The sequence below is a fragment of the Hemitrygon akajei genome, chromosome 16, assembly GCF_048418815.1.
Source record: "Hemitrygon akajei chromosome 16, sHemAka1.3, whole genome shotgun sequence".
NCBI lineage: Eukaryota > Metazoa > Chordata > Chondrichthyes > Myliobatiformes > Dasyatidae > Hemitrygon > Hemitrygon akajei.
In genome coordinates this window covers 18,957,324-18,984,360 of record NC_133139.1, presented here as the reverse complement: position 1 = coordinate 18,984,360, position 27,037 = coordinate 18,957,324, and the positions used below count along the sequence as shown (strand labels likewise).

The 27,037-nt window shown below is 41.7% G+C and overlaps 2 protein-coding genes across 6 annotated transcripts in view; one reads left to right on the top strand and one right to left on the bottom strand.

Moving 5' to 3' along the window:
* The window catches only part of LOC140739796 (receptor expression-enhancing protein 6-like), a 40,060-nt gene extending 38,929 nt beyond the window's left edge, over positions 1-1,131 (bottom strand). For 2 of the 3 annotated variants that reach the window (XM_073068326.1, XM_073068327.1), the window contains exon 1: positions 178-1,131. In XM_073068326.1, coding sequence (XP_072924427.1) covers positions 178-292 — 115 coding nt within the window. In that variant the 5' untranslated portion in view covers positions 293-1,131. The remainder of the gene's footprint in view (positions 1-177) is intronic. The other variant, XM_073068328.1, reaches the window with a different exon arrangement.
* A 1,270-nt stretch (positions 1,132-2,401) lies between these two features.
* The window catches only part of LOC140739795 (proprotein convertase subtilisin/kexin type 4-like), a 36,922-nt gene continuing 12,286 nt past the window's right edge, over positions 2,402-27,037 (top strand). The window contains exons 1-10 of one of the 3 annotated variants that reach the window (XM_073068323.1): positions 2,402-2,923; positions 4,485-4,589; positions 6,347-6,439; positions 11,287-11,415; positions 11,785-11,861; positions 13,565-13,650; positions 16,948-17,120; positions 17,869-18,081; positions 21,535-21,635; positions 26,002-26,105. In XM_073068323.1, coding sequence (XP_072924424.1) covers positions 2,759-2,923; positions 4,485-4,589; positions 6,347-6,439; positions 11,287-11,415; positions 11,785-11,861; positions 13,565-13,650; positions 16,948-17,120; positions 17,869-18,081; positions 21,535-21,635; positions 26,002-26,105 — 1,246 coding nt within the window. In that variant the 5' untranslated portion in view covers positions 2,402-2,758. The other 2 variants (XM_073068324.1, XM_073068325.1) reach the window with 2 other exon arrangements.

Sequence of the window (27,037 nt, the reverse complement as noted above, 5' to 3'; positions counted from 1 at the left end):
GAACCGTGCTGAATCAATTATTACAACACCGTCACAGCCTCCCACTGATCTACAAAATTGTTGATAACATTGTAACAGTAGATAACTTTGTACAAAATATTTTTCTCAAGTCACATAATTATAAACACTCTTGCACTGAAGTGAAACAAAGACTATTAGCTCGCATCTGTTACCCACCTGTGACCAGGTGGTGTTTGCGCACACCCGTCGTCTTTTCAATCTTCTCTAGAATGTTGGTGAAGAAGTTCTTCTCGTCCAGAAACTTTTCCAAACGCTCACGCAAGGATGGCATTTTTTAAAAAATAAATTGGTTCAGTTTATTTTCAGCAGACCCTACGCTCCAAACAGAAATCGATTCCGTACAAAATTCCAGCCCGCTCCGCTGTTGGAAAAAACTCGTAATCCTATAGTTGCTGACTCTGGTTTTTATTTCCAATCCGTTTAACTTCAATCCGCTTCCGCCCCTATCCTCTGATTGACGTTGTAAGTACCCAATTGGAGCGACTATTCGTACCTCATCCTCTGTTTGTGTGCTAATTTATCCCCATCGCGACCGAGAAATCGAGACAGACTGCTCACTCAATAAATAGGAAGGACATTTCCTATTTTTATTTACCCCAATTTGTGCTACCATGAACAGTCTGATATCCGGTTTATTAAAATGGATTAGGGTTGCTGCGGGGGTGGGGGTGGGGGAATGAAACACTTGGACAGGTTGGAACATCTTTGTCTAGTGAGATGACCTTCCCGAGACCCTTGAAATTTATGACGGCATTTGATTGGCTGGTAGGTTAATTAAAAGCGCCTCTCCGCGCCCCTAGAAATTCATTTTGACTAGAATAGAAAATATCGAGAGAACAGGGGGTTTATGTAAAATTATGAGCGGTATGAATGGAGCAGATAGTCGGTATCTTTATTCCTAGGGTCAAAATGTTTAATGCCAGAGGACATGTATTTAAATGAGAGAGTTGAAATCGCTTTGTCAAGCACCTTCTGGCTACGTCCGGCTGAAAAAGCGACATCTCCCAGAGGTCACCCATTTTAGTTCCACTTCCCGTTCCCATTCTGACATGTCAGTCGCTGGCCTCCTCTACTGCCGCGATGAGGCCACACTCAGGTTGGAAGAGCACCACCTTGTATTCCGTCAGGGCAGCCTCCAACCTGAATGGCATAGGCCTCCTTCACCATCCCCCCATTCCCATTTCCTTCTCTCAGCTTATCACCTCCCTCTGGTGTTACCCCCCTTCCCTTTCTTTCAAGGCCTTCTGTCCTCTTACCAGATTCCCCCTTCTCCAGTCCTCTATCTCTGTCACCAGTTGACCTCCCAGCTCTTTACTTCACCCCTCTTGCTCTCCCGGTTTCACCTGTCATCTTGTACTTCTTCCTGCCCTTCCCCCCCCCAACCTTCTTACTCAGACTTCTCCTGTTTCTCGGCCCGAAACGTCGACTGTTGACTCTTTTCCATAGATGCTGCCTGGCCTGCTGAGCTCCTCCAGCATTTTTGTGTGTAAAACTTGTTTTCACACATAGTGGTTCAACAAGCGCGGTGGTGGAGGCCGGTACGATGTTTAAGAGGCTTTGGATCAATATGAGGAGAATGGAAGAAAATGAACAACAATTTTGACAGCTGAAAGCAAATTAGTTAGAAGTAGAACATACTCAGAACATTTTCTTCTCATTGTTACCTTCAGGATGGAGGTACAGAAGCATGAAGGCACACACTCAGCGATTCAGAAACTGCTTCCTTCCGTCTGTCATCCGATTCCTAAATGGACATTGAATCCATGAACACTACCTGAAAATTATTTCAGTTTTTGCACCATTTCCGCTTTAACTATTTAACATACACATATATACTTTAATTGTTTTACTTATTTCCCCCCCCAAAATGATCATGTATTGTGCTGTACTGCTGCCGCTAAGTTAACAAATTCCACATTATTAAACCTGGTATTGAACCGGATTCTGATTCTGAAACCGCCTTTCTCTCACCCTCGAATATCAGAAAATGTTATAAGTCTGGGGGGGGGGAGGTACAAAAGATGCTATGAACACTGACCAGCTGTAGAAAGAGAAACAACGTTAACGCTTCAGGTGTAGGCTCTTTGTCAGAAACAGGGCAACTGACAAAGTTATTAGGTTACTTATGTTAAAGGTGTTAGACCAATGTTATTGAAGTGCTGTGGCAGTCCCGTATCAGACATTTAAATGTGGAAAGGCTAGGGACCAATGTCAGTAAACGGAATTAGTATGGAGCCCTTGGCATGGGTCTGCAACTCTGTAACTCGTCAACCTCCAGCTCGAGTGTACCTGGCCGTGACGTCACTGACTGAGCTTCACCTGGCTGTGACGTCACATTCGCCGGGCGTGGCTGGTGACGTCACTGGCCGTCAACCGCCGAGCTGGCCCCGACTCGGGTGACCGTTGCAGCCGGTCCGGGTAGAGGTTGGGGGTCGGGCCGAAGGGCAGGTGGAACCATCGCCACTTCCCGAAGAGAAACCGCCGGGAGCGCAGTCCCCCCCTCCCCCGGGGGCGGAGTTCATTCTCTGTAACTCCTGAAACTTTATCGCGCCGGAGTGGGAAGGCGTGTTCCAGAGTATTTAATGAGTGTTAGTGTCCCTCCACCCCTCCCTCCCTTGTGCTGCCGGACACGGCCGAAGATAAAATGACGTAGTTGTCAGTAGTGAGGCGAGTGGTGGTCACAGCGGGCGGGGAATTCGCAGCCTCTTCCCCCCCTACAGCCTCTCTCCCCACCGGTATGACCCAAGGCGGCCGCCTGTTGCTGCTCGCGTTCCTCAGCCACTTCCTCGGCGGCGCCGGCGGCCGGGAGCTCTACACCAACACCTGGGCGGTGCGCATCTCCGGTGGAGCGGAGCACGCCCAGAGCATTGCCTCTAGGCACGGCTTCATTAACCTGGGACGGGTAAATGGCTCTCTAAACCGAATAGTCAGTGTGCCGGTGGTGGAGTGGCTCATCCTGCGCTCCCACCAACCCAGCAATTGTATCCTTTTATTTTGACGCCTTGCGTTTGGGTTCGACTCTTCGTCACAGAGCCAGGTTTCCAAGATGAAGGGTCTCGACCCGGACTGGTGACTGTCCATTTCCCTGCACAGATGCTGCCCGATTCGCTGAGTTCCTCTAACAACTTGAATGTTTTTTTCTCTCTCCCGCATCTTCCCCTCCCCAACTCTTCTCTGGAAAGGTTTGCACCCCAAAGTACTTTAAAAGCAAAGAAATTCACTCAAAGCTCCCGTCAACAGTGTGAAAGTCTGTGTTGATTATCTTGATTCAGGGATTCATGTTGACCAGGTCTCTAAAAATAATTTCCCTTGTTCAGAAATAGTGCCGCACATCCGACTCCACATCCCTGTCATTCGCAAAGTTACGAGCGCATCAGCCCCTGTAAATGTTTCTTTCAGAAGACAGTCCACGGGCTCCCAGCCACTGTTTTGCTTGCAGCTGTTATCTTTCAGAAACTGGATTATGTCCAGTAGTAGTTCCGTCGTTGTTAAACTATAATTTGACTTTCGGAACATCACTGTAACCTTTCTAGGGAAGAGAGACTTGGAAATTATTCATATAGTTTTTGTGTTGAATTATTTTTCAAAATGGTTTAATTATTTTGGACACTTTTTTGATGTACTATCATTGTTGCCTGGTTGGAAGTTTTCACATGTTAGCCTACTAACATCTGAAAACCGTTACTGTACTGCTGAAAGGAACACTGCTGCAGTTCTGTTTTACAACGGTGATAAATCAAAGCTAGTAAATGCAGCAAAATAATCAAGTCTTAAGTTTTTTCCAGGGTATTTGCGACAAGATATGTTGTTAGGAGCAAAGATCAAATGGCAAAGATAAAACAAACGCTATGGTAAAGTTTCCCTGGGGACGCTGTTTGCTCTTCATTTCAGTTTAGTCAAAATAAGGCTCTTGCTGGCTGGAAGGCTAAAAGTAAAATATGCTATTTCTGGATGTAATGTAAAACGATGGTGGTGTAAAATTAAGTGGAAATGTGAGCAGTGAATATGATGTGTAGTGGGGGAGTCTAGGACCAGAGGGCACAGCCTCAGAATAGAAGGACATCTCTTTAGAACAGAGATGAGGGATTTCTTTCGCCAGAGGGTGAGGTTTATTGCTACAGTTGGCTGTGAAGGCCAAGTCACCTGGTATATTTAAAGAGGACTTTGATAGGTTCTTGATTAGTAAGGACTTTAAAAGTTACTGGGTGAAGGAAGGAGAATGGGGTTAAGAGGGATAATAAATCAGCCACGGTGAAATGGTGGAGCAGACTTGATGGGCTGAATGGCGTGAATCGGCTCTTGAGTCTTAGTATGTAGGTCTGTTTCCAAAGAGTCTTGGATAATTTGATAGGAATTACAGGAATTATAACATTCGACCCAACCAGTGAGAGGAAGACCAGGTTTGATCAAGAAGTAAATGTCAGAAGTATCATTTCAACGTTGTTCTTTCTCTGATTCTAAAGATTTTTGAAGATGAGGATTATTACTACTTTAAACACAAAGCTGTGATGAAGCGATCACTCAGTCCGCACCAAATGCGACATAAGAGGCTAGAAATGGAGCCCAAGGTAAACTGCCTTGCAGTGTATATATGTAAATAGGTATAATGTACCTATTTTAGGCTTGTATCACTGAAAAATAATTGATTTCAATATTTTTTCTAGTTTTGTTATTTTATGTATATCACTCTTAATAATGTTGCTTTAAGATTCAGGGGTTAGAATGGTAACGTGTAAGTGTCGAACTTGCTCTCCCTGTGGTGTCCAGTCTCAAAACATTTCATAGCGTAGTAAAAGTTGACATGAATCCAAACTCGATGCTTTTGAGAGATGTAAAAATATTATATTTGAGTTTTATATGAATTAGAAGTCTGAAGAGAATTCCAGAGCTATGGGCCTAAGTCTGCTAATGTGGGGGATGAATACAACTAGAAATTAAGAAACAGAACCATATGAAAGTTGTACTGTAGAGAAGGTTTGAGAAAAGCAGAGGGAAAAGTTTCTTTTTAAATATTGGGTACTGAGGATAACAACTTCTAGTCTGAGGCAACAGGTTGGAAGTAGGGAAATAATTTTTGGTAAATTGTGCTTTTGGACTAGCTTGATTTTGAGGGATAGAAAGTTAGCTAAGAGGATTTTCATAGTTGAGGGATGACAACAAGGCATTTGACAGCTTTAGCAACAGTAAATAAAAACAGGCTCTATTATAGAAGTGGCACAGAGGATGAACAGTTCTATTTTATCCTGGGTTTGAGGCGAGGGTTAGGGTTGTTTGCTATCGATAAGGAGATGCTAGTTTCGGTTTTTGCAGTGTAAACGAAAGGAAACCTTTGGCTCAGCTGGGGCCCCATGTTAGACAAACAATCTTCTTGAAAAAGTATTATGAAGGCTTTTCAGTAAGAGTTTATGGTGAAGTACAGGCCCTTTGTCCCAGCTCACCCATGCTAACCAAGGTGTCTTCCTGAGCTATACCATTTTCCTGTATTTGGCTCATACCCCTCAAGCTTTCCTATCCAAATATCTGTCTAAATATCTTTCAAATGTTGTCATTGTACCCACGCTTAATACCACCACCACTTCCTTGGGCTGCTCACTGCACATACCCACTATCCTCTTGTGCAGCAAATCTTTCCCCTTGGGTCCACCTTCTTTCCTTTCTCATGTTAAACCTGTGCCCTCTAGTGTTGTACCCCTCCTTGGGAAAACACTACCAATCTGCCTTAGCAGTGTCCTTAGTGATTTTATAAACCTCCAAGGTTACCTTTTAACCTCTTTTGCTTCAGAGAAAACATTCCAACCTTATTCAGTCTCTCCTTTACAGCTCAAGCCCTCCAGTCTTGATTATACCCTCATGAATCTTCTCTGCACTCTCCAGCTTAATCACATCCTTCTTGTAGCACAGGACCAAAATTGCACACAACATGTACGATGGGATATCAAAAATGTTTTGTACAGCTGTAACATGATGTTCTGAGCCCTGTGCTCATTGTCCTTGTCGTTTGAAGGGACTGCCTTCACCATCTTGTCTATTATGTCACCACTTTCAGGGAGGTACAGTACAGACTTGTACTCCTAGGTTTCTGGTGTGCTTCTTAAATCCAGTATTGTGAAACATTGTATTTGCACACTTTGATAAAGCTTGACATCTTTATTTGTCTTTATGCTAGCCAATGTAAGTATAATTTATAGCCTGGCTTCTGTTATTTATTATTTACATTTTTTTTAATTGGAAAAGGACCTATTGAGCTATAATTCTGCTTTTCAACTATTTTGAGTATTAAGAACTTCAGTCTCTGACAGGAGAACCTTTACTACTGTCTGCTTAGGTAAAGTGGCTGCAACAGCAAGTGGTTAAAAGACGCCCGAAGCGCTCATTTTTTGTTCCATCAGATCCTTTGTATCGTAAGCAGTGGTACCTGGTAAGTTTGGGTACTTTTGGTGGGGGTGTAGAAATTAAGTGCATTTTAACTGCTCTGAATTGCTGCCCCAGTCAAAGATGCACTGAGATTAATATGAATGTGATAAAATAATTTAAGTTTATTGTGATATGACTATACATATATACAACCAAATGAAACAATGTTCCTTTGGACCACATGTGAAGTGTGCACCACGGGTAAACGGCACTATATACAGCTTGCTATCCTAATGATGAGACCTTGGTAGGGAATTCATTAGTTTCACAGACTTGGGGGAAGAAGATGTTACCCAGTCTGGTAGTCCCAGTCCTGATGCTTCTATACCACCTCCCTGATGGTGGGTCAAAGAGATTGTGGGATGGGTAGTAGGGATCCTCAGTGCCTTGGGCCCTTTATATAAAATGCTCTTGGTAAATGTCACAAATAGAGATGAAGGGAAACAACAGTGATCTTGTAGTTTTTACTATCCTCTGTAGGTCTTTGAAATCCAGTGCCTTGCAGCTTCTGTACCACACAATGATGCAGCCAGACAGGATCCCCTGGTTGGTGTTCCTGTAGAAAGTTGTTCGAATGGGGGCAGGGGCCTTGCACGCTTTCACGCTTATACTTTCAGTTTCCTCAGAAAGTAACTAATGAAGACGTGTTGTGGTTCCAGGTTAGATCATCTGTTATGCATACACCAAGAAACTTCGTGCTTTTCACTCTCCAAGACAAAGCCGTTGATCTGCAATGGAGAGTGGTTGACCTGTGCCTTACTGAAGACCACAATCATCTCTTCCGTCTTGTCCACGATGACACTCGGGTTGTTGTTCTCACACCATTTGACAAGCCTCTTTGCCTCTTGTCTGTATTCTGAATCATCGATGTTGCCAATGAGGTCAACCACTGTCATATCGTCAGAGATGATGCAGTTTGAGCTGGCTTCAGCAGCACATAAATGAGTCAGCAGCATGAACTTCAGCAGGCTAATCACACAGCCCCATGGTGTACCAGTGCTCAGCGTGATGGAGCTTGAGATATTGCTCCCAACTCGGACTGACTGGGGTCTTTTTGTCAAGAAGCCCAAGATCCAGTTACAGAGAGTGGTGTTGAGTCCCAACAACAATAGTTTACCCACCACCCTCTGAGGGATGATTGTATTAAACATAGAGCTTTAGTTGATGAACAACATTCTGGCATACAAGGCATCATTTTCTAGGTGAAATTGAATGGAGTGGAGTGCTGAGGCTTTGGCATCATCAGTGGACTGACTTGAGCGATAGAACTGGAAAAGGTCCATTGTAGCTGGAAAGTGGCAATTTTACAGGATCCATTGCCAGCCACTCAAAGGACTTTGTGATTGTTGAGGTCAGTGTCACTGAGTGTAACCATTTAGGCTAGTTACTGAGCCTCTCTTGGGCACCAGAATTATGGATGCCTTGAAGCCTTTGGAGACAATAGACTGTTGCAAAGAGATGTTACAGATCTCCATTAAGACCTCCGTACACTGGTCCCTGCAGCTTTACTTGGGTGTAGAGAGGCTAGGATCCTTCTTGCCTTGGCTGCGGTACAATACTGTTCCTTGTTTCTCAGGTTGAGAAGGAGCTTTGGTTTTTATTTATTTAGGTTTTGTATTTAAAATTGCTAGATGTACAAAGGGTTATTGTGTCCAAATGCAACTTTAATATGTGGATAAATCATGTGACTGTGATCCCAGATTTAGGAGCAGTTCTCAAAATTGGACTTGTGATTTTCTTTAATTTTAGGCCAACAGCTTCAAATGTCTTTTTCCCTTGTTCCATGCAAGTTTACCCTGCAGCATTGAAAGTTGCACTGTATGTTTTTATATATTAAGCATACATGATAGGCTTTCCAGTTCAATTTCTCACATATGGAATATTCTGAATTGTTCTTTGTATTTTAGCTTTACAGGAAGGGTGAGAGAGTAGAAGCAGCAAATTGAGAAATACAGTTTGAAAAATTCTAATGCAAACATTGATCATTGAAATACTTTGAAGACTATTTTGGTATGGGAATGTTTCTTCAATTTGCAACAACTGTTACTTTAAAGATTTCTGAGTAGCAAATGTGTGTAGTGGCATTTTGTATTATGATTTAAGCTTAATTAAACTTGGCTTCACAAGGAATTTTTTGGAATATTTCTTCTCTATTTAATGGTATTTGGATATCTGAATCTTCTTCTATTGAGTCCCGAAGGAAAAAGATGGTTTTCTACTCCCTTGATAATTCATTTTGTTGTATGTGCTGAACACACAGACATTAATACATATTGAACTTGCTTCTGAAATTCTATTCCATTATTGTCAATAGAAACAAATTTCCATTACTGCTTGGTAGGAAGAACTTTTACCAAGGTCTCAGACCTTAATTAGCTTGTTAGGGCTATGGCTTGTTCATAGTCATCATTAGGAAAGGCCAGGTGATGCAAATTTCAAAGCAATATATATACCCTGACTCCTCAAACCTTGTCCCAACAATCAGCAGCCATGGGTTCCTCTAAGCAGCTGCCTAGCACTCTGAAAATTAAAATAAATGATGTCCATAAAGCAGGAGAAGCTATTAGAAGATAGCAAAGCGTTTTCAGGTAGCCAGTTCCTCAGTTCGTAATGTAATTAAGAAATGGCAGTTAACAGGTATGTTGGAGGTCAAGTTGAGGTCTGGAAGACCAAGAAAACTTTCCGAGAGAACTGCTCGTAGGATTGCTAGAAAGGCAAATCAAAGCCCCTGTTTGACTGCAAAAGATTTAGCAGACTCTGGAGTGGTGGTGCAGTGTCCTACTGTGCAGCAACACCTGCACAAATATGACCTTCATGGAAGACTCATCAGAAGAAAACCTTTTCTGCGTCCTCACCACAAAATTCAGCATCAGAAGTTTGCAAAGGAACAGCTAAACAAGCCTGATGCATTTTGGAAACAAGTCCAATGGACTGATGAAGTTAAAATAGAACTTTTTGGCCACAATGAGCAAAGGTATGTTTGGAGAAAAAAGGGTGCAGAATTTCATGAAAAGAACACCTCTCCAACTGTTAAGCATGGGAGTGGATCGATCATGCTTTGGGCTTGTGTTGCAGCCAGTGGCACGGGGAACATTTCACTGGTAGAGGAAAGAATGTATTCAATTAAATACCAGCAAATTCTGGAAGCAAACATCACACTGTCTGGAAAAAAAAAGCTGAAGATGAAAAGGGGATGGCTTCTACAACAGGATAGTGATCCTAAACACACCTCAAAATCCACAATGGACTACCTCAAGAGGCGCAAGCTGAAGGTTTTGCCATGGCCCTCACAGTCCTCCGACCTAAACATCATTGAAAATCTGTGGATAGACCTCGAGCAGTGCATGCAAGATGGCCCAAGAATCTCACAGAACTAGAAGTCTTTTGCAAGGAAAAATGGGTGAAAATCTCCCAAATGAGAATTGAAAGACTCTTAGCTGGCTACAGAAAGCAATTACAAGCTGTGACACTTGCCAAAGGGGGTGTTACGAAGTACTGACCATGCAGGGTGCCCAAACTTTTGCTTCAGACCCTTTTCCTTTTTTGTTATTTTGAAAGTGTAAAAGATGGAAATAAAAAAGTAATCTTGCTTAAAATATTAAAGAAATGTGACATCTTTAACTATATGACTTTTGGAAATCAGGTCATCTTTTATTTGCTTAGCTATTCACAGTAACAGAAATTTTGACCGGGATGCCCAAACTTTTGCATGCCACTGTACATTTGATTACAAGTGTGCTTGGTTTTGGAGCACTTTGTGTTCCACAGGGCTGATAAGAGATGAATAGAGTTACTGAACATTTCCTATGCATCAATTTTTCTGCCTACGCCTCAAAGACAAGCTTGTATTTATTTTCTTCGCTGAAACTTCTGCTTTAAAATATCATGTGACACTATACCAAACACATTAATCATTAAAACGATCAATGGAAACTTGCCTTGTGCAACTCCAAACTAACTAACTGTAGTTCACAACAGGATTTCTGTTTGCTTTCATAAGCCATAGGAGGAAAAATAGTTTGTCACCTTCCTTGCAGACAATGAGTGAAGTGTGCTTCAAAGTTGAACATTTGCACTCAACCTGAAAGCATATTTCTTGCAGTTTAAGACTGTGGTTGCTATTTGACATAGTGCTTAGTTGATTGATAGGCTGGGCAAATCAAATGATATGCGGTTTTTGGAGACTGGTGCGATTAAAAATAATAGTTCCAGCAATATGCTTGTTCACAAAGTTGGGATATAATGATTCACTATCTTCATGTTTTTAGATGAAAAGTAATTCTTAAACAAATGAATAATGTATATTCTTGTAAGCTGAGCATCTGTTTAGCAAATTTTAATGACTTGTTATTGAAAATTAATTGACTAGAGTGAGGATATAAGGTAGTGGCCGTACTATGCAGAAGTACTGTGTTGGCTTTTAATCCTCAATGACTATAGTCAAATTTGATGAATCTATCAAAATATACAATCCCATTTGATTCTGCTGTCTCTAGCATTTGCAATATAAGAATAAAACACAATTTTGGGTGTGAAAAAATAATTTCTACACACAAACCCTTTCTGAAATGGCCACAGAGCTTTTAGGTGCGTCAGTGATATCAGTTTGATAATGATCAGGGCTTTTGAAGAAAGTGTCATATTAATGTATGTATTTGATGTGTTTTATGTGGTGATAGGTGCTTAACATTGAAAATGGAGCCTAGATTATAGTGGCCGTTAATTTTATGATGGTTTGACATTGTATATATCTTTTACATATTCAATTGATTTTAATAAATTGGTTTTTGCTTAGTTTGTATTATCTGTAGATCTTGCTTTACAGTAATCAGTTATTTATGTCTTATTTAGAACAATGAAATACCTAATGACCTAAATGTTCTGTCGGCCTGGAAGCGGGGTTATACAGGCAAGGGTGTTGTTATCACCATTCTGGATGATGGAATAGAGAAGGACCACCCGGATTTGGCTGCAAATTATGTAAGATCAAATAATAAACTTTTACAAAATCCATCTTTAGTTAATTGGACCTCTGTTAAAGGGGGGAAGGATAGTAATCACATTTTTTCATGGTATGTGACAATAATTGCAGTGCTATTGGGGGAGAAAACATTGTCCTGAAACATTTGTGTGAACAGTTTAGTGATAGCTTTGAATTTTACCTGATTTTCAGTGCTTAGGCAAAGCTAAGCTTGTTTATTCAATTACCCAGAAGGAATCACTTTAAGTTGCTTTCAAGACTGTAATAAAATGGGAGATAATCAATTGGATCATTGAAGTTGATATTTAACGTATTAGCAAAAGCAAAATTGATGTTGCCTTCTGCCATTCTCTTTGGTTTGATTGCAGGATCCTGATGCAAGCTTTGATGTAAATGACAATGACCCAGATCCTCAACCAAGATACAGCTATAATGATGAAAATCGGTGAGGTCCTTTGCATTTGTCTGCTTATTTAACTGAACTGGTAGTAAGTTCACATATAATCCAGTAGCTGCTCTGGGTTTATTATTAATTGACTGAGTGTTCATCAAATAAACAAAATCAATTGATTTTCAATGTATAGGTGTAATCATGCAGCAGGAAAACGCTATTTGGTTCTATCACATCACACTGGACATTCATCACATCTTTTAGTACTCGGCCTGAAGTTGCCTTTGCCTGGATGAATTAAAGTGCTCTTCTAAGCACTTAAATGTTGTTATCTGTTCTGCTTTCACAACACTCTCAGCAGTGAATTCCAGGGTCACTTCAGTTTAAGTGGAAAAAGGTCCCCTTGGATCCTCTCTAAATCTCATACCCCTTGCCCTAAATAGCAAACTGACCAAGATGCAGAAAGAACATGCTTTTAAATTGTATGTTATAATGTATCATGTTCACTTGAACTGATAATGAAAATTTTGTCTTAATTTAAAGATCAATCTTTAAAAGGTGGCATTTCTGCCTCTGTAGTATAAGTCCTGTAGCATGTTAGTCTAGACCAGTGGTTCCCAATTTGGGGTCCACAGATCCTTTGCTTAACCGTATTGGTCCATGCCATAAAAAAGGTTGCAAACCCTGGTCTAGACAATATCCATAAGGTGTAGCTGTTATTTGTGACAAATGGTATTTTATTAAAAGATTTGTTAACTTGAAATGCTAATCATAGAAGATACCTGAGAATATTATTTTAGTGACTATACTGAGAAACAATGATGTTGCATTAAATATGCACGGTGGAGTACAGTTTCAATTTATAATTTGTAAATCATAAATTGTTTTGCAGACAGCATCCACCAGATGGCACTAGCAGACAAATTTATCTCAATTATACAAAAAAAGTCCACTTTCCTTGAGATGTATAAAGTATTCAATAGCTTCATCTGTCGATGTTAGCAATACCTAATTACTGTTTTATGGATGCATAACAAGTAATGTTCACAAGTTGGACCTGGTAATATGGTTGTATCCCTAATGCAAAGATAGCTCTTATTTTTGGGTTGAGGAAAATACTTTTTGCGCATAAAGTCAGATCAATTAATAGTGATTTTCTGAAATATAGATAGATAGATACTTTATTCATCCCCATGAGGAAATTCAGCATTTTTTCCAATGTCCCATACACTTGTTGTAGCAAAACTAATTACATACAATACTTAACTCAGTAAAAATATGATATGCATCTAAATCACTCTCTCAAAAAGCATTAATAATAGCTTTTAAAAAGTTCTTAAGTAGTTATATATAATATATATATAATAAATGCAGAAACTTTTCTCTGTTGTTATGTCATTTGGATGGTATTCTTTCTTCAAGCTAAGTGCAATCTAAATTTATAAAATATGAGGCATTTTGTGAGAAGTTGTGAACCAAGGAACATTTTCCTAACATTGCTGCCACTGGGTAACTTCTGGGCTCCGTGGCAATCATTCTCAACTTGTCTGATGTTGTGAGCCATCTTTCTTCAGTTATGAACAGCAACTACACGTTTTCCACTATTTTTTAAAAAAAAAGTTTCAATACCATATGAGCTACAGAAGTTTGCTGATTCAGCTGCAGACAGACCACAGATTGAGAGTGATTGTACAGGTTAGATTTATGAGTTCAGGTTTATGTTACTATCACAAGTAATTATCCTATTTCTTTCACAGTCATGGGACTCGATGTGCTGGAGAAGTGGCTGCAGTAGCAAATAACATCTGTGGAGTTGGTGTAGCATTCAATGCCAAAATTGGTGGTAATATTTCCTTTCAATTAAAAACGTGACATTTTATACTGGCTCAGGCGTTCTTGTGGAATACCTGGCAATATGACTGTGTTGCTTATAAAGTTCCTGATTACCATTGAGAGTTTTGGGCCATTAATCCTGAGTCATAGGATCCTGTAAATCCTATCTTGACAATAAGGGAATTTTAAAATTAGTGATTAAATAAATCTGGAATTTGGTAATGGTAGCCGTGAAAGTTTTATTTAATAACCTGTTTATCCATTGATAGAGGAACCTGTCCTTGACCACTCTATCACATATGCAACTGAAGCTGCTTACTTTAGGGGCAGTTAGGTAATAATTGCTATAATTTCCACATCCTAAAACACCACAGTATTCTATGGAACATACACAAAATGCTGGAGGAACAGAGCAGGCCAGGCAGCATCTATGGAAAAAACTACAGTCAAAGTTTTGGGCCGAAACCCTTTGGCAGGACTGGAGAAAAAAAAGATGATTAGATTTAAAAGGTGGGGGTAGGGGAGAGAGAAACACAAGCTATTAGATGAAACCGGGTGGGGGAGGGATGGAGTAAAGAGCTGCGAAGTTAATTCGTGGAAGAGATACAGGGCTGGAAAAAGAGGAATCTAATAAGCGAAGACAGAAGGCCATGGAAAAAAGAAAAGGGAGGAGGAGCGCCAGAGAGAGGTGATGAGCAGGCAAGGAGATAAGGTGAGAGATGGGGAAAAAAGGAATGGTGAATTGGGAGGGGGCATTACTGGAAGTTCGATAAATTGATGTTCATGCCATCAAGTTGGAGGCTACCCAGACGGAATATAAGGTGTTGTGCCTCCAACGTGAGTGTGGCCTTATCATGACAGTAGAGGAGGCCATGAATTGACATATTGGAATCAGAATGAGAAGTAGAATTAAAATGGATGGCCGCTGGGAGATCCCGCTACTTTCAGGATGGGGCTTTTCATTCTAGAACGAAGATGACCTCCTTATTCAAAGAAAGGGGCTTCCCTCCCTCCACCATTAATGCAGCCCTCAACTGCATTTCTTCCATTTTACTAACTTCTGCTTTTACCCCATCCTCCCACCGCCTTACCAGGGGTAGAGTTCCCCTCGACCTCACCTACTACCCCACATCCAGCACGTAATTCTCCGGAACTTCTGCCATCTCCAACAGGTCTCACCACCAAGCACATCTTCTCCTCCCCGCTGCCCCCCCCCCCCAATTTTCTGCTTCGTGCAGGGATTGCTCCTTATGCGACTCCCTTGTCCATTCATCCTTTCCCACTGATCTCCTGGCACTTATCCTTGCAAGCAGAGCTAGTGCTACACCTGCCCCTACACAACCTCTCTTGCCACCATTCAGAGCCCTAAACAGAGTTTCCAGGTGAGGTGACAATTCACCTGCGAGTCTGTTGGGGTCATATCCAGTGTGGCCTCCTGTATACCAGTGAGATCTGAAGTAAATTGGGAGACGCCTCACCGAGCACCTGTGCTCCGTCTGCCAGAAGAAGCAGGATCTTCTAGTGGCCACTCTTTTTAATTGCACTTCCCATTCCGATATGTCAATCCATGGCCTCCTCTATAGTCACAATGATGCTACATTCAGATTGGAGGAACAATACCTTATATTCCATCTGGGTAGCCTCCAAACTGATGGCATGAACATTGATTTTGTGAACTTCCAGTAATGACCCCTCTCCCCCACACTTTACCATTCCCCATTTCCTTTTTCTTCTCTCAACTTCTTCCCTGCCCATTGCCTCCATCTGGTGCTCATCCCCCTTTCTTTCCTCTATGGCCTTCTGTCTTCTCCTATTAGGTTTCCCTTTCTCCAGCCCTGTATCTTTTTCACCAGCTCTTTACTTCATCCCTCCCCCTCCCGCTTTTCCCTATCACCTTGTTTTTCTCTGTCCCCTCCCGCCACCTTTTAAATTTACTCCACAACTTATTTCCTCTAGTCCTGCTGAAGGGTCTCGGCCAGAAACATCGACTGTACTTTTTCCCGTAGATGCAGCCTGGTCTGCTGAGTTCCTCCAGCATCTACTGATTTTCTCTTGTTACAGTATTCTATGGTCCTTTCAGCCCACACTAACTTGGTAAAAAGGAGTAAAGACTTGTAACAGGTTCAGCAAATTATGAAATTCACAGACCTTTTGTTATTTTTTTTAACAATGGAAATATTCTGATTGTTCTTAATTTTTTCGTAGTTTAGAGGTAGCAATCTGTTAATACAGTTGGCCCTCCTTATCCGCGGGGGATTGGTTCCGGGACCCCCCGCGGATACTGAAAAACACAGATGCTCAAATCCCTTTAATAAAATGGCGTAGTATTTGCATATAACCTACGCACATCCTCCTGTATACTTTAAATCATCTGTAGATTACTTATAATACCTAATACTATTTAAATGCTATGTAAATAGTTATTATGCTATTTGTTTAGGGAATAATGACAAGAAAAAAAGTCTGTCCGTGTTCAGTACAGACGCAACAATCGTGGCTCTTCTGAGAACGCTGATGCTGCCTTGGCATCGGCCGATGCTGATTCTCCCGTGATCTTTAAGTTCTTGAAGCTGTAGTGCTTTACATAGCTAGCCAGCCATCCCTAACTAGCCTTAAACTCCTTCCTCTCACTCACAACACAAATAGTGAATGAACAATGCTCAAACAATGGGTAGTACTTTTAATCATCTCTAGATTACTTATAATACCTAATACAATGGAAATGCTATGTAAGTAGTTGTTACACTGTATTGTTTAGGGAATAAGGGCGCTTTGGAGGAGGCTCAATAATAATAGGATCTGTGGAGGTTGAGGGCTGAGGACCACTTCAGCAAGCGACATGCCACTTTTCAAAAGATCTAAGATTTCTACTTTTTCGGCGAGAGGTAGCCCTTTACACTCCCTCTTAGCCTTTGAGGAATTGCTTTGACCACTTAATTGCTTTTTAGGAGCCATTTTTTCACAGAAACAAAGTAGCGACCGAATGAGACGCGAGGCGAACAATGCTCAAACAACGAGTGCTGGAGAGAGATCTTCCGGGTTTTCCCGATCCGCGGTTGGTTGAAACCGCGCATACAGAACCTGCGGATAAGGAGGGCTGACTATATTCTACTTGCCATTTGTATCAATATTGCCATCTCACTGTATCTGATAACCACCTCAACTTAGATTGATCTGTTATTTAGGAAAGACTAAATTTGCTTTAGACAGTGTGGATTTCCATATTTTGTGGTCACTGTGCCACATCCTTTTAGTTTCTCCAAATTTATATTTGTGCGTTTTATATTTTTTTGTTTTCTCTCTACAGGAGTGAGAATGCTTGATGGAGAGATCACTGATGTAGTGGAAGCCCGCTCTCTTAGCCTCAACCCTCAGCACATTCATATTTACAGTGCCAGCTGGGGCCCAGAGGACGATGGGCAGACTGTGGAAGGGCCAGCAGTATTAGCAAGTCAGGCATTCCTGAAGGGCATTACAAATGTATGTTAAATATTTTTTCAAGAAAAACGTTAATTTATTTTATTAGCACTAGTTTTGATACATGCTGTGTGGCCATTTTATTAGGTACAGGAGCGGAACCCAGTGTGGTCTTCTGCTGCTGTAGCCCATCCACCTTAAGGTTTGATGTGTGTTCAGAGATGTTCCTCTGCACATTTCTGTTGTAACAAGTGATTATTTAGGTTACTGTTGCCTTCCTGTCAGCTTGAAGCTGTCTGGCCATTCCCCTCTGACCTCCCTCATTAAAAAGGTGTTTTCGCACACAGTGCTGTCACTCATGGAATTTTCTTTAGTTTTTCTGTAAACTCTAGAAACCGTTGTGCTTGGAAATGACAGGAAACCAATTTCTGAGATACTCAGACCACCTGTACGGCACCAATAATCTTTCCACTAAGTCACTTAGATCACATTTCTCCCCTGTTCTGATGGTTGGTTTAAACAACTGAATCTCTTGATCTTGTTGGCAAGTTTTTTCATTGATTTGCTGCTACATGATTGGCTGGTTAGATATTTGCATTAAGAGTAGGTTTACTTAATAAAATGGTCACAGTTCATTTGGAAATGTGCTTATGTGAGCCAGGCAATAATGTTTTAGTGGTACAATAGTTCTGTCACTGTACTGCAAGAGTATGTTATGTGTATTAATTATTTAACTTTGCATTAAAAAGTAATTTGACCTTGCACGACTGATTAGCTGAATAACTTTGGCTGTTTATTTATTTAATCTTAGGGGCGAGGTGGTCTTGGTTCCATCTTTGTCTGGGCTTCTGGAAATGGAGGTTTCCAATATGATAACTGTAACTGTGATGGCTATACAAACAGCATCTACACATTGTCTGTGGGCAGCACGACTCAACTAGGGAATATCCCTTGGTACAGCGAGGTCTGTTCTTCAACGCTAACTACCACCTACAGCAGCGGGACCAGAAAAGAAAAGCAAATAGTAAGAAAATAAAATCATTTTACCAACTTGCTCTTATGTTTGCTGAGAACTTACTGACGTGGATCACTAGATGATAACTGATACTGTTTTGGTTCTGGGGAGTGGGGCTGTGTGTGGAAGGCAGGTCATGTGTTTTGTAGATGGAGGGTGAGTACTGAGTTGATGGAAGGATATTGGTTCAGGATGCTGAAGTTGCTGTGATTTTTTTTCCTCCAGTTTTTTTTCCCAACTTTTTTGTAGTCTTGTACTCACCCATACCATGAACTTAAATTATCCATTTTGCATTCAGCTTTTGGTAAATTGTGAAGATTGTATTCTTTACATCTGGCTTTTCATGGAGTTTTTCTTCGATCTGATGTTGAAATGCATGCGTATTAAACATTATAAAGAATGAGACTAACTTTCTTCTGTATTTGGAGAAACGTGTTTTTACTGTGCATTCTCACTCCCATTCAACAAACTCAATGATAATTCTTCCCTCTTGGATGAGGTTGTTATAACTAGGATTCAGTATACTGTGGTGCTCCGAGGGCGTGGTTGACAACTCTTCACAGCATTCTTAGTGGCCATTGCTACTTGTTGTTCTTGTTTTGGTGTACGTGTACTGTAGAATTATGGTGGGATGTTCAAGTTCTTTTATTCTAGCTCCGGATATGCAGTTTTTCATTTGTATGCTTCTGTGCCTCCTTGACTGTAACCAGGGTGTATAATAAGCACCTCCCCTTTCTGTATATGATTGAATTAGTTCTCATGAGCCATGGCACTCTTGTCTGTTATTGTGCTTGTTGCAATAAAAACGAGCTTTATTTGTCAGTCATCATGGACTGAGTGCTTGCCATGTTGGTGTAAGGAGTGAGATTAGAAATTGATGGCGAAATTGAAGAGCTACGACGTTGGAAGGAATGTCTTAAGACCTGGAAAATAAGTCGAGGGACTGAGTGATATGCTTTCCCTGCACCCCTGGGCCAGGATGCTGACCCGAAGAGGGAACCTGGGAATTGAGCATGGTGTCTTCCCAGGGCATCCTGATGGTGCGATCATACCCAGGCTCCCCAACATGGGGTACATGGCAGGATGCATCACCTACCTCCCTCACGGCCCATGCAGGGGATCTCAAATCATCGCAGACATGGGGAAGATGGGGAACGCAGTGGGCACCACCAACACTGCCAGAGAAAGAGGACCACTAATGGAGCCCTGCAATTAAGACCACAAGGTCCACCTGAAGCTCCCCAGATACAATGGCACTGGCTGTCTGGTGCCTTACCTGGCACAGTGGGTGGCGGCCCACTGAGATGGAGGTGCACCTTGTCCTGGCACTGGAGTGGAATGCCCTGTGGACCTTCCTCGACCTAACGCCGGCTGAGCATCATGACTACGTGGCTCTCGTAGTGGCGCTGGAGTGGCTTTTTGAGCAGCGGCCATTGAAGGAAGTAATGAGGGAAGAACTGGGCAGTAGGCAGTGCCGTGTGAGAGAAAGCCTGGGGGCATTCTTGGTAGATCTTCACCACTGTACTTGACGTGGCTACCCCTAGTTCCCTCCTGCAGCCCAGGAAGAGCTTGCTCTCTATGCCTTTGTAAAGGCACTGACGGTGGAGCATCTTCGGCAGCATGTTTGCCTGCCATCACCATCATCGCTGGCAGAGGTGCAGAGGGCAGAAGTAATTTTAACCCCCCAGGCATTCCGCCGCCCGAGACCTCAAGCAGCAACGGAGGACTCCTCCGTTTTCACCTCCCCAGAGAAAGAGCAAGTCCTATATGTAGACTACGTGGTGGAGGGCATCGGATGCTGTACGATTGTAGACATGGGGTCAACCATCGCCATCTGTCTGGGTGTCCTCCCCAACACAGACAAGCCATCCCTGCTTGGGTTGACAATGACGGCAGTCCAGCTGGTTATGGTCACCGGCAACTGTGCGGTGATGAGAAAGAAGAGATGGCTGCTCATTGCAGTGGGGGGTAAACACAGCAGAACACGAGGAGTGGCTAGCTGACATCTGGGACTCTTGCATCATTGGCCTGGATCTGCTGACCCAGTGCGGGGCTCGTGTGGATTTGCTAGCTAATAGAATGCATTGGTATCTGACCTCCACCTTTAGGAAACTTCCAGCAAAAGACTAGTATACTTAGAATTGTTGCTTGTGTAATGCCCTGTTAATATTTCTACTGCTAATTCTGTGGGGTATTTCATTTAGTAGTTTTCTGTGAAAACAGTGTGTCCTGCTGGTTGAATGTTTTGGTTTTGGCTGAAGATAAGTGGCTATGATGTTCACCTTGGGAATGTTGTGTCAACCAATCAGGATGGTGGAATTGGGAGAAGGTTCTAGAGAGAGATTTGTGATGGACTATGGTGGGGTTCATAGTCTTTTTGGTGGGGATGCCGAGAAGAGAAGATTGGGAGAGGTAGCTGGAGGATTTGATCCAATGAGAAGCTAGGAATCCTTCATGAGATGGAGATAAAGATGGGAAATTCTGCCAGTGACGATAATTCAGCCCCATGAGTAATGGGCATACCCAGCTTTTGAAAAATACAAGCTTCAATGTTATGTGCATATTTAGACTGGTGAACTGTAATGGCTTCTTTTATATTTTTTCTTTTCGATCTCCTAATAACTGATAAAGCTGAAGTTAGTAATATACTTTCTTTATAATTTTATGTGGTGTATGATCTGTTATTTCTTGCCGACTGATAGAGGTTTCCCCTGCTATCCGAAGGTAGAGCGTTCCTATGAAACCATTTGTAAGTTGAAATGTCGTAAAGCGAAGAAGCAATTACCATTAATTTATATGGGACAATTTTTGAGCGTTCCCAGACCCAAAAAATAACCTATCAAATCAAACCAAAGAACACACAAAGCCTAAAATAACACGAACATATAGTAAAAGCAGGGATGATATGATAAATATACAGCCTATATAAAGTAGAAATATTGTATGTATGGTGTAGTTTCACTTATCAAACTCGGGAAGGCAGCGAGCCAAAATCGATTTGGAGGAAAAAAATCGGCACATACACATATACGTACACAACTGCCCACACAAGGCTTCATGGTCAATGTAGTCTTTCTTGGGGTAAACACACGTATAAAGCGGGCGTCTTTTTTTTCCGTAAAAGCGAAAATCCTCTTTGGTTAGCAAAAACAGGTACTCATATAGATCTTTCGTAACAGTGAGCTGGCGTAAAGCGAACGTTCGAAAAATGGGGGCCACCTGTAATTGTGTATAGGTAGTATTTACACGTTCGTTCAAATTGAGGTTTCTTTAATCGGAACATCACAATGTTCCTGTTTGATCTCCAATCTTTCTTACTGCTGAGTCACATGGCTGTTAGAACCAGCTAACGAGCAGGTTTGCGTACGACCCCGTGAGGCAGCTACACCTGTAATATCTTTCCCCTTTTACATTTGTTCTCCTTTTTTCTCTCTTCCCTCACCAAATTCTCAATGGCTACAGGTTACAACAGATCTGCGGTTACGATGCACTGAAAAGCACACGGGAACGTCAGCGTCTGCGCCACTTGCTGCTGGGATCATCGCTCTTGCTCTGGAGGCGAAGTAATGTTTCTCTTTGAGTAAATACATTGACAGATTTCGTTAAGAGAATTGCTATCTTGTGTGAATAGATTTAAGCAATTTTGTTTTAATAGAGATGGTAATTAATTCATTAGAATTTACTTGTTTGTACAATTTAGCAATAGACTAATTTGCGATTTCAAAATTCAAGATTATTTAATGCCATTTCCTGAACACAACTGTAAGGAGAACAAAGTAATTTGCTGAAAAATATGCATTATTAGAAGCATTAGTTGTGTTTATTAATCTGGTTAGCTAGAAATAGTTTGGAATAATATTCCTTTTTTGAGCATCTGTGGCAGACAAATGGTATTGCTTTTGGTTTATGATGCCTGCAGCCGGGGAGTGGACTTCACTGTCAAGAGAAGCCTTTCTTGTTTATTGTTTATACAGAGGAATCTTTGCACAATGCATTAAGCTAGAATAAGGTAAAACAATAGCATTACAGAATGAAAGTGTAAAAACTACTGAAAGGGTGCAGTGCAGGTGAACAATAAAGTAAACAGTAACGAGGTAGATTGCGAGGCCAAGAATCCATCTTGTCTGTCCAAGAGTCGGATAACCGTGGAATAGAACGGCCCTCAAGCCTTGGTGGTACGTGCTTTCAGGCTTTTGAATCTTCTGCTCAGTGGAAGAGGCAAGAAAAGAGAATGTCCAGGGTTGGTGGGGTCTTTAGTTATGTTGGCTGCTTTACTGAGGCAGTGAGTAGTATGGTCCCTGGGTTGGGAACCCCTGCCATAGACTATTCTAAATGGTTTGTCAGTTTATCAGTATTGTGCTGATTTTCAAAGTTTGAAAGTGAAAATTTTTCATTGCCAGCTGTTTTGTTTCTCTGCTCCCACACTGGAAACAACTATTATTAGAATTCAGGTTATATATTGAACCTAATTTTTGGCATTTAACAAAATCTATCATATAAAACTTTGGGCTCCTATCTGCTTACTGTTTCCTTAATTCCTTCTGCACTGATAAACATCCAGTTTACCTCTGACCTCTGTGCTTCCTGAAAGTTTCCATTTCCAATTTGCGCCCCCCCCTCCCGTGATGCAGCTTTTTATTGATCTTGTTTATATGAGGAGAAATTCTTGTCTGAGCATGGCCTTCCTTCCTGATGCCTGTGCAACACCTTTTGATTACAACAGGACTTACCTGGCCAGTATCTTAATGTATGATGTGAGTTGATTTTTGTTGACTCTAGTTTTAAACAAACTGCAAAATCCTGCAACTGAACAGTGAGGACTGATATCATGGACTTTAATTATCCAGGTGCCCTAGGACAATCTGGACAATACAAACACCTATGTCAGGATGCTGTTCATCGACTATAGCTCAGCATTTAATACCATCATTCTCACAACCTTGATTGAGAAGTTACAGAATCTGGACCTCTGGACCTCCCTCTGCAGTTGGATCCTCGACTTTCTAACCAGAAGACCACAATTTATGCGGGTTGGAGATAATATCTCCTCCTCACTGACAATCAACACTGGTGCATCTTGAGGGTGTGTGCTTAGCCCACTGCTCTACTGTCTCTGTACCCACGACTGTGTGGCTAGGCATAACTCAAATACCATCTGTAAATCTGCTGATGATACAACCATTATTGGTGGAATCTCAGATGGAGATGAGAGGGTGTACAGGAGCCAGATAAACCAACTAGTGGAGTGGCGTCGCAGCAACAACCTGCCACTCAACGTCAGAAAGACGAAAGAGCTGATTGTGGACTTCAGGAAGGTTAAGCTGAAGGAACACATAACAGTTCTCATAGAGTGATCAGAGAGTGAGCAGTTTCAAGTTCCTGGATGTCAAGATCTCTGAGGACCTAACCTGGTCCCAACATATCAATGCAGCTATAAAGAGGGCAAGGCAGTGACTATACTTCATTAGGAGCTTGAAGAGATTTGGTATTTCAACAGAAACACTCAAAAACTTGTATAGATGTACTTTGGAGAGCATTCTGACAGCTACATCACGCCTGTCTGGTATTGGGTGGGGGGGGGGGGGGTTGGTGGTGTGAGGCTACTGCACAGACCAAAAGAGGCTGCGGAGGGTTGTAAATTTAATCAGCTCCATCTTGGGTACTAGCCTACAAAGTACCCATGACATCTTCAAGGAGCAGTGTCTCAGAAAGGCAGTGTCCATTATTAAGGACCTCCAGCACCCAGGGCGTGCTCTTTTCTCATTGTTACCATCAGATTGGAGGTACAGAAGCCTGAAGACACACACTCAGCGATTCAGGAACAGCTTCTGCCCCTCTGCCATCTGATTCCTAAATGGACATTGAACCATGAACAGCATCTCACTTTATAAACCTATATACTACTAAAACACTCATGCTCTGTTTGTGACCTCCAATTAGCGCAAACGGTGCATTACAATGGCACTATTTTTGGCTAAGTCAACTTAAAATGCACTAACTTACAGAATGCAGGCAAAGTTCATGGTTATATATTCGTATAAAATTGCTCACTTGCCAAAATCACAGCCCCGCTTTCACCCGAGAGCCGATGTCAGCCATGTGGAAACCGCGATGCGACATTATGACGCATGCTCATGGCCAGCCTCAGAAGCGACTCATGATACACAGAAGCGACACCAACCGGAGCAAAAGGGCAGGGCAGCTCTGTTTCTAATCACCCTCAGCATGTGCAGGATTGGGACAGATATAACTGCCACCCATTAATAAGAGATAATTAAATCTTATTGTAATGACGTACCTTGAAACACCCATCAAACCCTTTGCTGCAGTCAAAGGACAGCGGTGACTATATCATGGCCATTTAGGAGAGCGCCAACCACATCATCAAGAATAATCAGCATCCTGGAGGCTTTGGTGTTACTGCTTCGTATCTTCTCTCCAACATTAGGGTAAAAAAAATATGGTCAGCCTAATTATGCCGCGTGGAAAGAGAAGGGGGGCATTATGGTCAAGAGATGATGCCAAACGTCATTGGGAAGAGGCAAGGAGAGGGAGAGAACAAGAATCGGATGAGGCCAGGGTCGCATGACTCCAGGATCAAAGAGTCAGGACAAAAAAAGATGAGAGAAGAAGAGATAGAGGAGGAGAGACATGTATGTCTCCAGAATGACACCTGGCATAGAAGGAGGAGAGAGGAAGAGATAAAGGAACTGAGAAATTCACGTCTCCAGGATCAGAGACAAAGAACAAACAGCAGAAGAGATGAAGAGAAGGGGGTTGAAAGGGTGACGCTTCTCCAGAATGACAAAAACGGGTACAGAAGGAGGAGAGAGGAAGAGACAAAGGAGCTGAGAAATGCACGTCTCCAGGATCAGAGACAAAGACAAACAGCAGAAGAGATGAAGAGACGGGATAAAAGGGCTGGATGTCTCCAGAATGACGAGAGGCACACCCTTGTGCCTTGGCAAATCAGCCAGAAATGATGCCATCAAAAGTGTCCTTCGTTAAACGAGGAGGAGCTATATTTGCCTTGCTACGCGTCGTTCCTCTTCAATAAACTGAGGTTTTCTTCAATTTCCAAAGCAAAGCGATACCAATAGCACTTAGGGAAAATGTGACCAGAATGACTGCACTACCCTTCTCTCAAAGGGTGCCCCAACGGGTCACCCCGTTGTCTAGTATATATTTTTGTTTTTTGCATGATTTTTAATCTATTCAATGTACGTATGCTGTAATTGATTTACTTGTTATTATTTTTCTTCTATATTATGTATTGCTTTGAACTGCTGCTGCTAAGTTAACAAATTTCATGTCATGTGCAGGTGATAATAAATCTGGTTCTGATTCTAATTCATGCCACAAATCTATTTCCATTTGTTCTGTTTCCAGTCGCAATCTTGAGTTGAACCTCTTTGCTTAAGCCATTACAAGCTCTTAGCCATGATTTTTCAATGGTAATGCTAGTATCCTTCCAATTCTAGTCTATCTTGACCCTCTGCTGGAATTGTCCTTCCAGATTTATTTTTTCTGTCACTTCCCATTTTCACAATGCCAGTGGTGACCTTAAATTAAAATATATTCTTGCCTTCAACCCAAATCAAGATTAAAAAAAAATCCTTAATCACATCAGCATCAGCTCAAATGAGACTTGCTCTTGCAGGTAATGATAGATTTAGTGCTCTATCTTCTTCATGACAGCACATAAAAATCCTAAAAACTGCAGTTAATGGAAAAATCTGCAAACACTCTAGTGGCATCAGTGGGAAAAGAAACAGTTAATATTCCTAATCTGAGATCCTTTGTTACAATTGCAGTGTAAAGTACTTAATTCATTTTTCAATTTTTAAAAGCCCTGAATAAATGAAAATAGTTGCTAACATTTTGGTGTTCTAACTTTGCATAAAGTTTCTGCTTCCCTTTAACTTGTAGTCCTTCACTGACTTGGCGCGATATGCAGCATCTTGTTGTGAGGGCATCTAAACCCCTTCATTTAAAAGCAGAAGATTGGGCCAAAAATGGAGTGGGACGCAAAGGTAAGAAGGATTAGTTTGTGCTATGTATCTATAGTGGCAAAGTTGATCCACAATGAAAATAAGGTAATTGCTGCCAGCCTGTGACCCTACGGAGTTGTTATATTTGCATGACACACCCACTGCTTCAATGATTGCTTCAGAGTCAAATTCACTATTCCCTTCCTTTAAAAGCAATTAGAAAACATAGAATTAAACATTATTGAGTGTCACCTCAGTGATCAGCAAAGGTATGACCTCCGCAGTCGGAAGTTACAAACTGCTACGAAATTATCTTGAACACATGATTTATCCCCTTTGCTTTTACCCTGCCCCCACTGATGTGACTAGTTACCATATTACACATAATTAAACTCACAGTGATTGCATAGCTCCTCTGGTATCCTTAAATGGAATGAAACAAAACAAAGGAGTGTTTCTGAAAAGCAGAATGAAGCCTGTTTATAATTATGTTTTTGCAAAAAATGCTCGAGTTGATTCTCATCTTCAAGGAAGCTTCTTTGAAATGCAATATTATAAAACAAATTGCTTTGATGATAAAAGGGCTAGATTTTTTGGATTTTTCATGGTTCCAGAGGACTGGAAAATGGCAAAAGAAGGTGGCAGAAGAAAAGCAGAAATTATAGGCCAGGCAACACACAAAATGCTCAGACCAGGCAGCATCTATGGAGGAAAGAAGTTGACCGAAGGGTCTTGATCTGAAAGCTTGACTGCACTTTTTTCCATAGATGATGCCTGGTCTGCTGAGTTCCTTCAGCATTTTGTATGTGTGGCTTGGATTTCCAGCATCTGCAGATTTTCTCCTGTTTGTGGTTAAATTATAGGCCAGTTAGTCTGACCTCAGTGGTTGGGAAGATGTTGGAGTTGATAAGGATGTAGTTTTGGAGTACTTGGAAGCACATGATAAAATGGGCTGAAGTCAGCATGGTTTCGTT